This window comes from Gobius niger, assembly GCF_951799975.1.
Source record: "Gobius niger genome assembly, chromosome: 4".
In the NCBI taxonomy this organism is placed as follows: Eukaryota; Metazoa; Chordata; class Actinopteri; order Gobiiformes; family Gobiidae; genus Gobius; species Gobius niger.
Window position 1 is genome coordinate 35,104,119 of NC_136855.1, and position 15,617 is coordinate 35,119,735.

Below are 15,617 nucleotides of genomic sequence, written 5' to 3' on the forward strand. Positions count from 1 at the left end.
GTATTGGCAACACTTTGTTTTTAATGCTGTAAAACATCACCTGATGAAATGTAAAGTCAATTGTGATACACACTACATTGTAGTTGTCTGTATGAATAAATCCAAACCATAGTGTATGTACACTCAAGTACCAGCAGATGGCAATATACAGCATTTTGAAATTGTCATAAAATAACATCGAAGAAGAAAAAGAAGTTAGCTCGGCTAATGTTTAACAACTTCACCCCTGTTCGTGCTGGGGGTTGTTCCCCCACAGCTGCTGGGACCGTCCTGTAGCAGAAGGCGGTGCGCTTCTCTGGGAACAGGCTGGAGCAGACCGGATCAGAGCGCGACTGTGCAGCAGAAGCAATGGCCGCCCTGCGCGCTGCCAAGCAGAGCCTCCGAAAGGAGATCAAGAAGCGGGTAGCAGCTCTGAGCGACTCCGAGAAACAGCGACAGTCCCTGGTGGTGTGTCAGAAAGTAAGACTCCTCTCCTGTCTGTGTAATAACCTTTATGGTCTGCACGCGCACATGGACTTCAGCCTGTCCACTCTGCTCTCCAGCTGCTGCGCGTGGAGCAATATATTTCCACGACACTGAAAGTTGAAGCAGCTGAGACATAACTGTCAAAACTTTGGAAATCACTATTTTTGCTCTGCCAAAGAAGCAGACAGTATGATAAAACATTGCAGGATAAAATTAAGTCCACAAAAAGCAATGACACTCCATTATTTTCTGTCCTCGTGTCCAGCTGCTGTCTCACCCCAAGTACCTGTCCAGTCAGCGGGTGGCCGTGTTCCTGAGCATGGATGACGAGGTGCGCACCGACTCCATCATTACGCACCTGTTCGCGGCGGGAAAGAGCTGCTTCATCCCGCGGTACCAGCGCACCAGCAACCACATGGACATGCTGAGGCTCAGCAGCGAGGCCGACGTCCAGAAGCTGGCCCTCACCTCCTGGAACATCCGCCAGCCCGGGGAGGACGAGCCGCGGGAGGAGGCGCTGGACACAGGTCCGACTGATCCCCATTACACCACAACAGTTCCTCTTACCCGCCAGCAGAGGGCGCCACACTCTTACTCATAGTGTGATGAAGAAACCGCTAACTCTCAAAATCAATAACCCATTTGCTGATGTCCCTTTCTGTTTTGCTCTGCCAGCATTGTGGGATATTAGATCAAATCCACAAATCTTGATCTTGGACAAAGGGAACGGAAGCAACATTTGCACAAAAATTGCACATTCATATTCGTATTAAGTAAAACTACCAGCTACAGAAAAAAAATAGCCGACCAGTTTATTTCAAGTCCTCTATTCTCCAAACTTCTAGCAATTCGATGCCAGTAAAAAATAATTTTGTAGGGTTGGGGTTAAATATGAAAAGAAATCCTTTCATGATTTTTGCAATAGTTGGATAGAATATTTAGTAAATTGACAACAGCACTTATTGTAAATCACTTTGAAGCCTTTCAGTAGAGCTCGAGATTGTGTTGTCAAAACGGCTGATATTTAAGGGATTCCTGCTACATTGCCTAATTAGAAACAATTTTTAAAAAAGCATTTTTTTAAGTACATCTTTAGTTGATATTTTCTCTACTTTTTAAATTGTTTTTAGCTAATGTTAGTCTATAGACACTGTTTGCTAGTGATGGGCAAAATGAAGCCTCATGAACCAGCATGTGTCAGCAAATGGTTCAAACTGAAGCCTAGCTCTATATTGCCATCTACTGCTGATTTGAATGTATTACAATTAATACAATTTTTCCGGCTACCTAGAAAACCCATTGATACTGTGTCGGCGCGAGTCCACAGTTCCCTGATTACTCGTGTTTATGTTGAGGAAAAAATCCACGGCCACTCCGACGTAAAAGGTTGAACGAAAATTTATTTCCAGAACTTGTTGAACTTTACAGGAGCATAGAATCCTTAAGTAACCTCTTATAAACTACGGTAAGAAACTGTTGGGCTCTTTTCCTAATGTTGCTGCTTCACGCGCCGGCTCTCCACTGCCTCTGATCCTGCTCTAGCGCAACGCGCAGCTCTGGGCTTAAAGCTCCAATGCGGACATTTTAAATTACAAATTAGCTTATAAAATACATCTATTCACAAATTTACCTACCAAATAAACACGAATGCAATACTACAATTTTACTCTATTTTTCCCGCAACAAATTAACCCATTAAATCCCTTGTAAAATAAAATAAATATTATTATTAAATACAAAATGCAGCATGTATTAATTACACTAACTTGGCGCCCACATACCGGCCCCTAATTGTGACCCTATTTACACAATTACCAAAAATAAGCATGTGGCGTCAAAGTATTCAAACGTCATTCATAAACAAACTTAAAAGTCTCTGCAGGTGGTTGCCTCAGTCTGCTTCTTGTAGGAGGCAAATCTTCGTAATGGGTCTGTCCAGTGTGCTTGTCTTGGTTTTGATTCTCACTTGACGCACCATTCCTGATTTGTCCGGGATCGTTAGGATTACTTTCCCTGTGATCCAAGAGTTGCGTGGGGCAGAATCGTCCACAATAAGCACGACGTCTCCAATGGCAAAATTGCGAGAAGGACGAGTCCACTTTTGTCGTTCCTGTAGCAGTGGTAAATACTCTCTTGTCCAACGTTTCCAGAATATTTCCGACATATACTGGATTTGCTTCCATCTCCTCCTCGCGTAAAGATCCTGTTTGTCGAACACACCAGGGGGAAGAGATGGCTTAGTCTTGAGAAGCAAGAGGTGATTGGGAGTGAGTACCTCTAAATCGTTTGGATCACTGGATGCTTTGGTTATTGGCCGACTATTGATAATGGCCTCTGCCTCACATAAAAGAGTGTGTAGCCCTTCTTCATCCAGTGTCTGTAACTTGAAGGTGACGTTCAAGATTTTCTTCACCGACTTGATTAATCTCTCCCAGACACCTCCGTGGTGGGATCCAGTGGGAGGGTTGAACATCCACGTAATGCCTTGTTGATGTAGCATGTCTTCAATTTTTGACACATTCCATTCCTCGATGGCTCTTTTGAGTTCGCGCTCCGCACCGATGAAATTTGTTCCATTATCAGAACGAAGGATCTTCACTTGGCCTCGTCTTGCTATGAAGCGACGTAGAGCGTGGATAAAGGAATCCGTGTCCAATGAGGCCGCCATCTCCAAGTGCACTGCACGGATGGTTAGGCACGTGAAAATAACCCCGTACCGTTTTACCATGCTTCGTCCGCGTTTGATTTCGAACGGACCAAAGTAGTCCACTCCAGTGTTGGTAAACGGAGGGTCATCCGGTAGGACTCTGTCTCGAGGAAGGTCAGCCATTTGTTGCCGTCCTGCGACTCCATGTGCACGTCGGCAGACTATGCACTTTGCGAGTACCTTTCTCACTGCGGAGTTGGCACCAGGAACCCAAAACTTTGTTCTCAACTTAGACAGTACATGATTGCGACCGCAATGAGACAAGTTCTGGTGTATTTCCCTGAGGATGAGCTTCGTGACATGCAGATCCTTATCCAGGATTGCTGGCCGCTTTGAGTCTTCAGGTAATGCCGATCTACTGAGTCGTCCTCCGACTCTGAGGATGCCTTGTTCAAGTACTGGATTTAGTTTGAAAAGGCAACTGGTCCGCTTCACCCCTTGCCCTTGAGTAAGTGCGGCTATCTCTTTGGAAAATGTCTTTTTCTGGCAGTAGCGAATGATCGTTTCTTCAGCTTCTGCGAGGTTCTCCATTGTAAGACTGTTAGTGTCAGCTTGAAACAGGCTGTTCTTCAAACTGTTCATTTCCTTTTCAACTTCAGGCTGAGCTTTCACAGCGTTCAACTCTTTCCTTTTGCGACACAGTTGCAGCAAAATGTGTTTGACTTTCAGCATCCAAGCAACTGCTTTCTTGAGTCTAAACCAGGATGAGAAGTATTGCAGGAACTCCAGCAATACATCTTCATGTTCTTCAACCGCGTTGGCACAAACCAGAGTATTTTTTACCTCTGGGTCATTTGTGGTCAGGTCTCCAAGGGAGTGCACATTTTCAGGCCATTCTTCCATGGGTTTGGTGAGAAAGTCCGGCCCCTGTAACCAAGCATTGCTGTGAATGAAGTTCTCCGCCTTGAGTCCCCGTGACGCAATGTCAGCGGGATTCAAAGAGGTGTTGACGTACCTCCATTGGTGTGGACTGGAACACTTAAGAATAGCATCCACGCGGTTTGCAACAAAGGTGCGGAACCTACTTGTTTGGTTGCGTATGTACTTAAGCACCGTGGTACTGTCTGACCAGAACACTGATGGTTGTAGTGTGAGCTGCAGCTCCGATGTAAGGACCTTATCCATGCGAGCTGCCATAGTAGCTGCGGTAAGTTCCATACGAGGGATTGTCATGGGCTTGAGTGGGGCCACTCTCGCTTTCCCCAACACGAATGCACAGTGCACTTCATTGCAGCTGTTCTTCTGTAAGAGATAGCTAACCGTTCCGTAGCCCTCTTCACTGGCGTCAGCAAAGTGGTGCAGTTGGTTGCATACTGACTCTCCAAAGCCCACAGGTTTGAAACATCTTGGGACACTGATGTTCTCCAGATGGTGAAGTTGGGTCTTCCATACAAGCCACTTGTGAGCTAGGTCTTCTGGTATGTCAACATCCCAGCCAATCTTCCGTCTGCAAAGCTCTTGCAGAATCTTCTTAGCTTCTAGCGTGACTGGTGACAGGATGCCCAATGGGTCATAAACTGAACTCACAATGGACAGGAGGTTCCTTCGAGTGGGAGCTTTGTCTGGCATTACGATCCTGAACCTGAAGCTGTCGGACTGAATGCACCAATGGACTCCCAAAGCTCTCTCCATGGGGAGCATGTCTTGATCCAAGTCGAGGTCTTTGACTTCTGATGCTCTCTCTTCTTCTGGAATAGCAGACAGCACTGCTCTGCTATTACTTATCCACTTTGTGAGCCTGAATCCACCACTTTGACATACAGCTCTCAAAGTGTGGTACAACTGCATGGCTTCTTCTTCTGAGCTCACAGACTTTAAGCAATCATCCACGTAGAAATTGTGGAGAACTGTGTCAACTGCTTGGCTGTAAGACTGATCTTGGTTGTCTTCAGCACATTTGCGCAGAGCAAAGCTGGCGCAGCTTGGAGATGAGGTTGCACCAAAGATGTGAACCACCATCTTGTACTCCACCATTTCCTGATCTATTTCACCAGACTCCCACCAAAGGAACCGGAGAAGGTCAGAATCTTCATCTGGCACCTTTACTTGGTGGAACATCGCTTCCACATCAGCCATGACTGCCACTTCTTCTTGCCGGAATCTGGTAATGACACCAAGAAGGGAACTGGTAAGATTCGGTCCCTGTAAGAGCTGATCATTCAAAGTGGTGCCTTGGTAAGACGCTCCACAGTCAAAGACCACTCTGAGTTTGAGCTTCTTGGGGTGGTAAACCCCGTGGTGTGGCAGGTACCAAACCTTTTTATCGTCACGACCGAGGTCTTTGTTGGGCACTCTCACAGCGTAACCTTTGTCTATGATGTTGCTCATGAAGGCTGAGTATTCGGCGTGAAATGAAGGATTCTTCACGAACTTTCGCTTTAAGTTTAAGGCACGTTGTTCAGCCACTTTGCGGTTGTTGGGCATCTGAATGTGCTTGTTGCGCAACGGCAGGGCTATACTGTAATGTCCATTCACAACGGTAGCTGACTGCGTTGCTATTTCCAGAAACCGCAAGTCTTCCCTGGACATTTCTTGTTTCTCATCTCTTTCGCACTCAGGAAAGTCACTTTTAAACTGCTGGCTCCAGAGCTCCTCCAGTGTGCTGACTGATATGCGATTGGCTGAGACTTGGATCAGCCCACTTGTTGCACTTGGAGAAGAATGTCCTTGGAGAGGTTCACTGACGGTCCAGCCAAGCCTAGTCTTCACAGCATACGGACCACCATTTTCGCTGGCAATAACCTGCCAAGGTTCAATAGCTTTAGGTGCGTTAGTCCCAATTAGAAGTCCAATGTGCGCATCAATCTTTGGGATAGACACTTGCTGAAGATAGGGCCATTTGTCCACGTAATCTTGTGAAGGAATGTTGTCGACAGAAGCCGGTATGTCACTGTGACTGTACATTTCTGGCAATTCAAGAAAGTCATTACTGTCTAAGCAGCTCACTTCTAAGCCAGACACCATGTGACTGCTGACAACCTTTTCTTCTCCCATAGTTTTCAGCAAAATGTTAGTCTTTCTGCCAGTGAGACTGAGCTCTTGCATCAACTCTTCAGTACAAAAGCAGGCAGTACTGCCAGGATCAAGAAAGGCATGAGTGTGTGTTACCTTTTGTCCTCTTTTGGATTTGACTTGGACTGGAACTATCGCCAAGATGTGCTCTGTTTTCTCAGCAGCATGAGCCGTTACATCTGTTCCTACAAATCCGTTTACAACTGACTCTGATGGTTGCTCTGTTCTTTCAGCTGTTCCCTCTTCGGGTTCTGCCTCTTTGTTTGCACCACTCGGCTTTACCCTCATGTGTAACACTGTGGGATGTGGCTGTGCACAGACTTCACAGCTCGCTTTCTCTTTGCATGAACTACTCATGTGTCCCTGTTTAAGGCAGCTGAAGCACAGTCCTTTAGTTCGCATAAAGTCTATCTTTTCCTTATGAAGTGATTTCTTCATCTTCTTGCACTGTTCCATGGCATGTTCACCACCATGACAAAAGAGACAGGGTTTGGAAAATGCACACACCTGAATTCCACCGATTTTATTCTTCGCCTTAAAGGATGTGTCCTGGGGAGTGGTGATTGTTGCAGCTGTGGTGAATCCCTTTCTGTTGCCACTTTTCCTTTGCAACTTCTCGTCCACTTGCCCTTTAACTCGCTCTTTTAGGGTGATGTCCTTTATGTCACCAAACAGTGGGTGCAAAGCTTCTTTGGCCTGCTTATTGACAAAATCCACTAGATCTTCAAACTTTGCTCTGCGTTTGTCCTTGTCCAAGATGCCACAAGCATGCGTCCTCCATCTTTCTCTCAGTTTGTAGGGGAGCTTGGCAATGATAGCTCGCAAGTTGGCTGTGCTATCCAACTCCTCCATATACTCCACATCTGTCATTGCATTGCGACATCCAGTAAGATAAAGGCCGAAAGCATGAAGAGCTTCTCCGTCGTCAGACTTGATAGTAGGCCAATCAAGAGCCTTGGTTATGTATGCCACCGAAATCTTATAGGCATTTCCAAAGTGTTCTTCCAAAAGTCTCTTAGCTTCTTGATATCCACGAGTGGGCTCCATGTGTAAACAACTCCTTATCAATTCCCGTGGCTGTCCACTTGTGTACTGTTCCATGTAGTACAGTCTGTCCTTGTCACTCTCCGTTTTATCCTCCACGCCATGTTCAAATGCCCGCATGAACAGCCGATATTCCATTGGGTCTCCTCTAAACACAGGAATGTTCTGAGGAGGCAGTGTTGCTAACTTCTGTTGCTTAGTTAGCACTTCGACAACGTCCTGCAGAGCACCTGGCGTCTGTGATGGCTGGGAGGCAGCAGTGCCTGTTTGCTGCACATTTTGTTGAGCGTTGTTGTTCTGCGCTGCTCTTTGCAATACGGGTACAGAACTTAACTGTTGCGGAGCTAAGAAATCTCCAACATTGCGTGATGCCACGTAGGAGTTCATTCCATCTCGACTGGATGCACGACTAGGTGCCTTGGATGTACGACCTTCATACTCTGATAAGATCTTGATCTTTGCTTCATTAGCTGCTAGAGCGGTTTCTATTTCTAGCTCCTCCCTTTCACCTTTGAGCTTAGCCTCCTTTTCCTCCAGCAATCGTTTCTGTTTCAAAGATGAGGCCTGAATCAACAATGTAGCTCGCTCCAACTCTGCCTTCATGCGGATGGACGACGCAGAAGATGAAGCACGGGAGCCATGTTCTGAATGTGCCTCACTGCGCTTTGAGGAAGATGCGTTAGATATGCTGTCTGATGCATGCACTTCGTCACTGTATGTTTCAACCGTGGAAGTGCGCAAAGTTGTCTCATCAATCCACGCTGCAGCTGTATCAGCAAAAGTCTTAAAAGAATCAGCCTTAGGTTCAAACCAGCTTTCCTGATCTCTTTTCAGATCCTCTTCTGACATCTGCTCTTTAACATTTGTGTTCAAATCACAAAACTCTCCAAACAGCCTATTGAAATCTTCCATTAGCTGTTTCACTTCTGTTAGGCTGGAATCACTTTCATTTTCCATTAGCTGGCGCACGTGTTTCACTGCTCCTGTTAGCTTGGCTAGCTTAGCCCTGCGCAGGTTAATAGCACGTTGCAGCCTTTCCTCCATAGCTCTAGGTGTGACTTTCACTGCCCTGGAATCCACTACAGTGTCAGTATCATCATCTTCAACATCACTCATGATATCAATTTGCAGAGTAGCCACAGAAAAATGCTCCTTTGATCCACAAACTAGCAAGTATGTTGGCTAGTAGGCCGCTTAGCATCCAATTGACTTAGCACTTTTGCACGGTGAAACACTTCCACTTACTCACGTTTCTTGCCTCTGCAGCAACTTGCTTTTCTTTCTTTGTTGTTTGAAATACGTCCACAAACATCCATAAATCCACAGTGAGCCAGTTTCTTACAAAATGTGTCGGCGCGAGTCCACAGTTCCCTGATTACTCGTGTTTATGTTGAGGAAAAAATCCACGGCCACTCCGACGTAAAAGGTTGAACGAAAATTTATTTCCAGAACTTGTTGAACTTTACAGGAGCATAGAATCCTTAAGTAACCTCTTATAAACTACGGTAAGAAACTGTTGGGCTCTTTTCCTAATGTTGCTGCTTCACGCGCCGGCTCTCCACTGCCTCTGATCCTGCTCTAGCGCAACGCGCAGCTCTGGGCTTAAAGCTCCAATGCGGACATTTTAAATTACAAATTAGCTTATAAAATACATCTATTCACAAATTTACCTACCAAATAAACACGAATGCAATACTACAATTTTACTCTATTTTTCCCGCAACAAATTAACCCATTAAATCCCTTGTAAAATAAAATAAATATTATTATTAAATACAAAATGCAGCATGTATTAATTACACTAACTTGGCGCCCACAGATACCGAGGCTTCAGTCACATGATCTACTGGTTCATGAAACTGGTTCATTTTGCTGATCACTACTGTTTGCTACTCTCACATAACATGGATTTCTGCAGTAACGTTAAATTGGTAATATTCCTTCCCGAACTCCACAGGCTTAGCAGTATTTTCTTGCATCAATTGTTAAATAACTTCTTAGGAGTGAGAACTGTTAGATGTGCAGTAAAATGTGCACAGCCTAGTATTTTCTAGAAACATCTGTCCCTTATTTATGTATTTATCTTTGTAGGAGGTCTGGACTTGATCCTGATGCCCGGTCTCGGGTTCGACCTCTCGGGCCGGCGTCTGGGGCGGGGGAAAGGTTTCTATGACACCTACCTGGAGCGCTGCATGGCGCTCCCCCGCGGGATGCCCCACACCATCGCGCTGGCCTACAGGGAGCAGATCTGTGAGCAGGTGCCCGTCGACCAGAGGGACGTGCTCATAGATGAAGTTCTGTACGACGACCAGCAGGGGGCACTGTAGGTGGAATGGGTTTGGACATAATTGGACATTATGATTTTTTTTTTTACTGATCCAATTTTGTTTTTCTTGCTGCTGTTGTGATTTATGCCTCAAAAGCTCTCAGCACAGACTTTAAGCGCGTCCAGGAGCATTAACATTTGGGAGAAGAGAGAAATTTGAACTGCTAAACTAAAAAGGACCCCTGTAGTGGCAAAATTAGGGTTATGTCTTGCCACTTCAGCTCTCTGGGCCTAAGCTTGAGCTTGACATGTGTTTGACGAGAGTAAGTTTAGTTCAAGTGTTAGGCCTCAAGCCCAGGTACCGCTTCCACATCTCCTCTGAACGAGGGCTCCTCCACCTGTCTGATCTAAAGCACACCTAGCGCTGCCTTCAGGACACCAACAATTATACAAAAAGTACATAAAAGAGCACCTTAGTAGGGGAAACTTTAAGCAAATGCCTCTACACCCCCTGAGACAGGTTATTTTGTTGTATGCAGAAGATATTATTTGACCTAACAGTATTATCGATGCTAATTGCACCGACAGTGATTTGATTCAATCTCGATTCATTGTGCTGCCCTGTTTCATCGTAATTCAGTGCTTTTTACTGTTAACTTTTCCCCGCCCAGTCCTCTCTTTGTCATGCTCTGTGTGAGTGAGAGGCTGATTTGACAAATCACAGTGAAGTGTGAAAAAATAGCGGCAGATTGGCTGTGAGGAAAACTATAGCTAAGCTCAATGAATAATTGCCATATCGCCCATCCATATTCACTGGAGGTATAACTACACACACAGACTTCTTCAGGGAACATAAGAAGCCATTGCTTAATTTTGTAAGACAATGTAAATAAAGATGTAAAATGATTTCTTTGTTCCATAGTGTCTTTCAAGTTGACTATTCATTTGTACATGTGACAATAGAGCTCAACAGTCTAGGAGCCAAAAGTGAAAATCCCAGTCAAAATTGCCATTGACTTCTCAATAAAACCAACACAATTTTAAATGGAAAATATATCTAAAACTTTATAATCTGAAAAATTATAAAGCATTTTGCATTCTCAAGTTTTTAGTGTTTTCTTTCTTGTAAAATATCCGTGTGATTGTCAGTAGTTACAGCTTGTTAGCCTGTGCCATGCTTTTTAATATTTTACTATTTTTGGGAAATTTCAATGGATAAAGTGAATTGGATTTTTACTTCTAGCCCCCACCAAAGGACTGGAAGTGGGCGGGTCTGTTGAGCTCTATTAGGGTTTGCTCTGTGCCCTTAAGGAGCTTGGATAAGAGCCACTGCTCCGTCACAGAGAAGCCATTCATTTAATATAGTTTTACCATTACGTGAACATTCAAGTAATGGATTGTTTTCACCAGATAGACTGATTCTGGATTGATATTCTATCTTATACAAAACAAAAAGAAAGTGAGTTTCTCAGAGGGTCCATGAGTAAAAGGCATGAATCAGGTGCTCTTTAAAGACTCCGCACAATATTTGACCAACATATTTCTCGAGGCAGATTCTATTTTACTTTGAGTAACGAAAAAACTGTACATTAGCAACGAATGAGATTGCAAAAGTTAGAGTAAATAATGTCTTCTGTACAAAGGCGATCTACCTAACACAGCACTTTGGTCTTTTTTTGCCATTGACCTAGACAGAGCAGTGACCACAGTGCACTGAAAATACCACCAAGTCTCCAAAGTTTACTCAAGCTTCTTCAACATTAGATAAGATAAGCTTATCGATCTCACACTGGGGAAATTCTTTTTCCATAGTGGCTTTTACTGAAGTACGGCTGAGTAATAACTGTATCTGAAGAAGTGTGACTGTAGTCATTGAATACATCATAATGGGTGGGACAGTGGATGGCAGGGACAGGAGTTGTCGTATCGTGAGAGATAACAGGACTGTTTATGGAGCTGATCAAAGTCAGAGTGACCACACCTCATTCTCTGGTATGCAGCTCACCTCGAACGGACACACAGCCCACCCTCGTCAATGGGACAAAAATGCCAACACTTTCATGTTTAGTTAACACTTCTCCTGTATTAGCATTACCCAAAACCTTATAGATCTGAGATGAAGTTTGTAAACTGGATGTAAAGAAATGTGTCCTTTGCAATTGATCTCTAAGGAATGTCTGTAAAGGTTTAAAGTAATGGTTTTACAAAGCTTCGAAAAAATTGGTACAAAAAGTAACATTATGTCAATGCCATATTGGATTTCGGTCATTTTGGATGACAGATCCGCCATTTTTTTTTCACTTCATACAAAATCTATAGGCTCCTCTGCAGTGCTTAAATTGTAAATTAGTAGTTTCAGGAACACTTTTGGTCTGACGTGATGGATTCAGGGAACAGGCCAAAACACTCTCATTAAACACCTTTATATCAGATCAAATCTTTACTGGATCCTCCCACATATTTCCCGTATCCTTCACCCTTAAAAACTGAAAATTGGGGGAATGCGTTCTCCCAAACAGAGGATCAAATTAAGCACTGGCACTTACAGGAACAAGGTAATTTGGGATGGAAAATAATCTTGAGAAATTTAAAAGTTATCCAAATTATTTTTTATGAATTTGTTTGGCAAAATTCAAATTGGACGCAAAATTAGTTTGGTCCTTTTTCCACTCTGTCCATCTAATTGTTGCATTTGATCAATTTCATAAACTTGTGGGTTAGTTTTCCAGCATTTCTGTCAAAGTGACCCTGAAGTTGTGAAATTTGCCTATAAACTCATCCTTGTGAAGAATTGGGATGCTTCAGATATGTTAGGAAAGTTAGGAATAAGTTTGGATCACAAATGACATTTTAATGAGTGCCTTCTTCTATCATATTTTCTAATAGAAAAAAATCAGGTATAGGGCCTTTAATTTCAATATTTAACACTAATGTTTGGCTGCCTGTTGTCAAAGCAAACCAGCAACATCTCCATGGAGACGAGCTGCTGGTGATGTCCAGCCTCCGACAACATCAGGTCTGAGGAGAGGAGAGTCCGCTCTCAGTAAAGCCATATGTTTATGTATTATTTTGTACATTTTAAAACACCTGTAATTAAATGGATTATCCGTATTTTAATGTATTTATTGTGCGAAATGTTATGCAGCGCTTTTAATCAGTACAGGTTTTAGTTTTCTGTTTCTGCTAATTGCAACCAGTCAAATTATAAATGCGATTCATTAAAAATTACATGTGTAGCCCTTATAGACATCTATAGATTTCTTGGCTTTGCATTGAGTAATAATATAATCATAGTGGCTGATACGTGGCTGGGTGCGTCATTCCCAGGACAGGGCAGGGCAGGGCAGTGGTGTGTGCGTATATGTCGTGTGTGTGCACATGAGGCTGTTAAATACACCCGTCCCACTCCAGCTCACGCTCTTTGCTGCTTCTCTGCTGCTGCTGCTGCTGCTGTCAAGGTAAGCCTCGACAAACACTTCTGTGTCCACTATACCTGTTATAACTGTCCACCGAGGTGCTCAAAGTGAGGGAAGTGTTTAACTCTTTCTCTAGATTAAAACATGACTTCAAAATCTTTTTTAAAGCCACACAGCGTAACATTCCAGGTTGTAGTATGTCGATGTGTCACAAATGCAACTAAACTGTGAGGAGATGAGATAAGCTGGTGATGTCGAGTCAGGACTGCGGACTGTAATATGAAAAAAAATGTAACTTTTTTTTCCTGCAAATGTTGCGACCAGACACTCATCTTTGGGGTGGCACTTTGATATTGTAAGGTGGTGCTATGGCTGACAAATGTACCTGTATAGAGTTTTTGCTGAATTTTAATTAACATTTAGGCCCTTCAATTTCATAATTTGCATCCGTTCTATTTTTAATTGTAAGAAAAATTGAATAACTGAACGTATTGCTGACCATCAAAATACTTCCTAAACTCCTTTTAAGTGGGGTGACCTGTGCCGCCTTTGCCACCACCTAGACACGCCCCTGGTGCTCACTGTGTACATTTTAAACAGAAGAATAAAAGTTGAAGAAGGGTTACACTACCACAAGGAACACTTGAAAATGCATTTTGTGTGTAGACGTTTAGGGAGTATGCTAACTTCCAATTAGCTTTATTTGTTTGCAATTACAATATTTCCTCCACATGTTAAATGCCAAACCCCGTAGTTGCTCCACACAGCACCAAGGTCTGGGTGTGATCTTTAGTCTGGGCTGTCAGGACACACACAGATAAAGAATGCAGGAATTTATGGCTCTGTAAGGGACCGTCTTGTTCACTCTGGGCGTTCATTGTGACATATTAACCCCGCTGAACTGATATGGTTTGTCTCAGCTCGGGTCTGACTTATTGTCAAAGTGACAAGGCCTCATTAGGTAGAACCGTCTTCTTGAAACCAGGTAGTTTGCAGGGGCGTGTCTCCGGGGTGGCCTGGGGCAGCACAGGTCAGGTGCCACTCCCCTCAGAGGGGCTGAGGACGTATTGGGGAACAAGTTTAATTCTTATCGCCAAACTATAACAAATGTGGGTAAAGAGCCTACAAAAATCACAAAAATGTAAGTGTACAATTTTCAAGTCATGCTTAAAGCCACCCTAGACAATAACTTAAATAAACCTATATCTGCTTTGGTTTCCTCTGTGTGCTCTGGTTTGTCCTACCTTTACAAAATATGTACTATAGGGTTCATGTGAATGTGTTGTTAGAGTATATTATGGTCGACGGTAGAAAATCCATTGGCAAAGAGGAGCAGCCATGTCCAGATTAGCAGAGTGAAGCTGTAATGCGTCCAGTGCTGTGGATGTGTTTGTGCCGTTGCCCCGGCGACGCTCACTTCCTGGTAATGTGGAGTAATGTGTGGTTCTTATCAGCAGACACACCCTGCCTGCCTGTGTCCTGCTCAGTAAACCTAACACACGCCCGTCTCCGTCTATGTGCAGGTGAAGCATGGCGCTGGTGTCCGAGTTCCTGGGTCAGCTGACTCTGTCCTACGGAGGGGTGGGTCCACTCTACTCTTCTCCACTTTCAGCAGATAGTCAAACTCTAAGGCTAGTTTATAATACACTTGAGCTGTGGTAAGAGCTATTAAAATCAATCACAAAGCGCTTCACAAAATGCACAATATAAAAATTAGGAATTCAGCCCACAACTTTTGAGCAGAATGTATACTGCTCAATAAACTAAACTAAAGTAATAAACCAGGTGATTATTGGTACGGCTAATCCAATTATCCCATAATGTCCTGTCCATGAACTGAGCACCCTCCCTCCTCTGTCCCTGCCTGTGTAGGAGAGGGAACCCAAATTCCCCACTGTGGTGCCAGCGCGGGACTTCGACCCAGCGCGTGATGCAGCCAGAATCGACACCGCCATCAAGACGAAAGGTGAGGCCCCTTAAGTGTTTCTAACTCTGCTCTTCAGTCAGCAACATGACGCAGGATTCAGAAAAAGAGGGTCTAGATTATTTAAAAGGTACGGGATATTTCAGGATTTTTGACATAGGGCCTCATTGCCTAGTTATCCAGAGTGTTGCTGATTTCTGGAGATATTTTTTTGTAATTCACGCAATTCTTATATTTGAAGAGTTTCGTGGCGCTAGGCTAGTGCAAGGCTAGCACATTTCTATGGTATCAGCTAGCCTGCATTAAAAACAGTGCACAGTCCACTCCACAGTGCACCTGAGGCAAATCCCTTATAACGCCAGACTACTGATATAAATGTCTGTGTCGATAGAATCATTTTTGGAATATAACTGACCTTGCATCACATGAATGATCGCATTTTGAGGGACTATTTTCTAGCAGATCACTCCACCGCCGCACAGCTTGTACATCCACGAAGCTGATGCTGCTCAAATATAGTAGTTATTTTGAATGCAAAATGGTTAAAATTATTCTATTTTTAATCTGGCATTGTAAGTGATTTGCCTCAGGTGCACTGTGGAGTGACTGTTTTTAATGCAGGCTAGCTGATACCGTAGAAATGTGCTAGCCTTGCACTAGCCTAGCACCACGGAACTCTTCAAATATAAGAACTGCATGAATTACAAAAAAAAAAATATCTCCAGAAATCAGCAACACTCTGGATAACTAGGAAATGAGGCCCTATGTCAAAAATCCTGAAAT

At 43.7% G+C, this 15,617-nt stretch overlaps 2 protein-coding genes across 2 annotated transcripts in view; both read left to right on the forward strand.

Annotated features, from left to right (window-relative positions):
• Positions 1 to 165: 165 nt before the first annotated feature.
• On the forward strand, positions 166 to 9,565 carry mthfs (5,10-methenyltetrahydrofolate synthetase (5-formyltetrahydrofolate cyclo-ligase)). The gene is made up of 3 exons (XM_079554780.1): positions 166 to 459; positions 731 to 992; positions 9,320 to 9,565. The coding sequence occupies exons 1-3, from the start codon at positions 349 to 351 to the stop codon at positions 9,553 to 9,555; spliced, it is 609 nt and encodes a 202-aa protein (XP_079410906.1). The 5' UTR covers positions 166 to 348; the 3' UTR covers positions 9,556 to 9,565.
• A 4,816-nt stretch (positions 9,566 to 14,381) lies between these two features.
• LOC306961688 (annexin A2-like) overlaps positions 14,382 to 15,617 on the forward strand; it is a 5,105-nt gene continuing 3,869 nt past the window's right edge. Inside the window, exons 1-2 of the mRNA XM_079554533.1 lie at positions 14,382 to 14,491; positions 14,783 to 14,881. Of these exons, the coding sequence (XP_079410659.1) occupies positions 14,441 to 14,491; positions 14,783 to 14,881 (150 nt within the window). The 5' untranslated portion in view covers positions 14,382 to 14,440. The remainder of the gene's footprint in view (positions 14,492 to 14,782; positions 14,882 to 15,617) is intronic.

What these genes read in the sequence shown, in the direction of transcription:
- mthfs (XM_079554780.1), top strand. Translation starts at nt 349, where the DNA reads ATGGCCGCCCTGCGCGCTGCCAAGCAGAGCCTCCGAAAGGAGATCAAG. An exon ending in CCCTGGTGGTGTGTCAGAAA is followed by an intron (nt 460 to 730) that starts GTAAGACTCCTC and finishes CCTCGTGTCCAG; the next exon opens with CTGCTGTCTCACCCCAAGTA. An exon ending in GGAGGAGGCGCTGGACACAG is followed by an intron (nt 993 to 9,319) that starts GTCCGACTGATC and finishes TTATCTTTGTAG; the next exon opens with GAGGTCTGGACTTGATCCTG.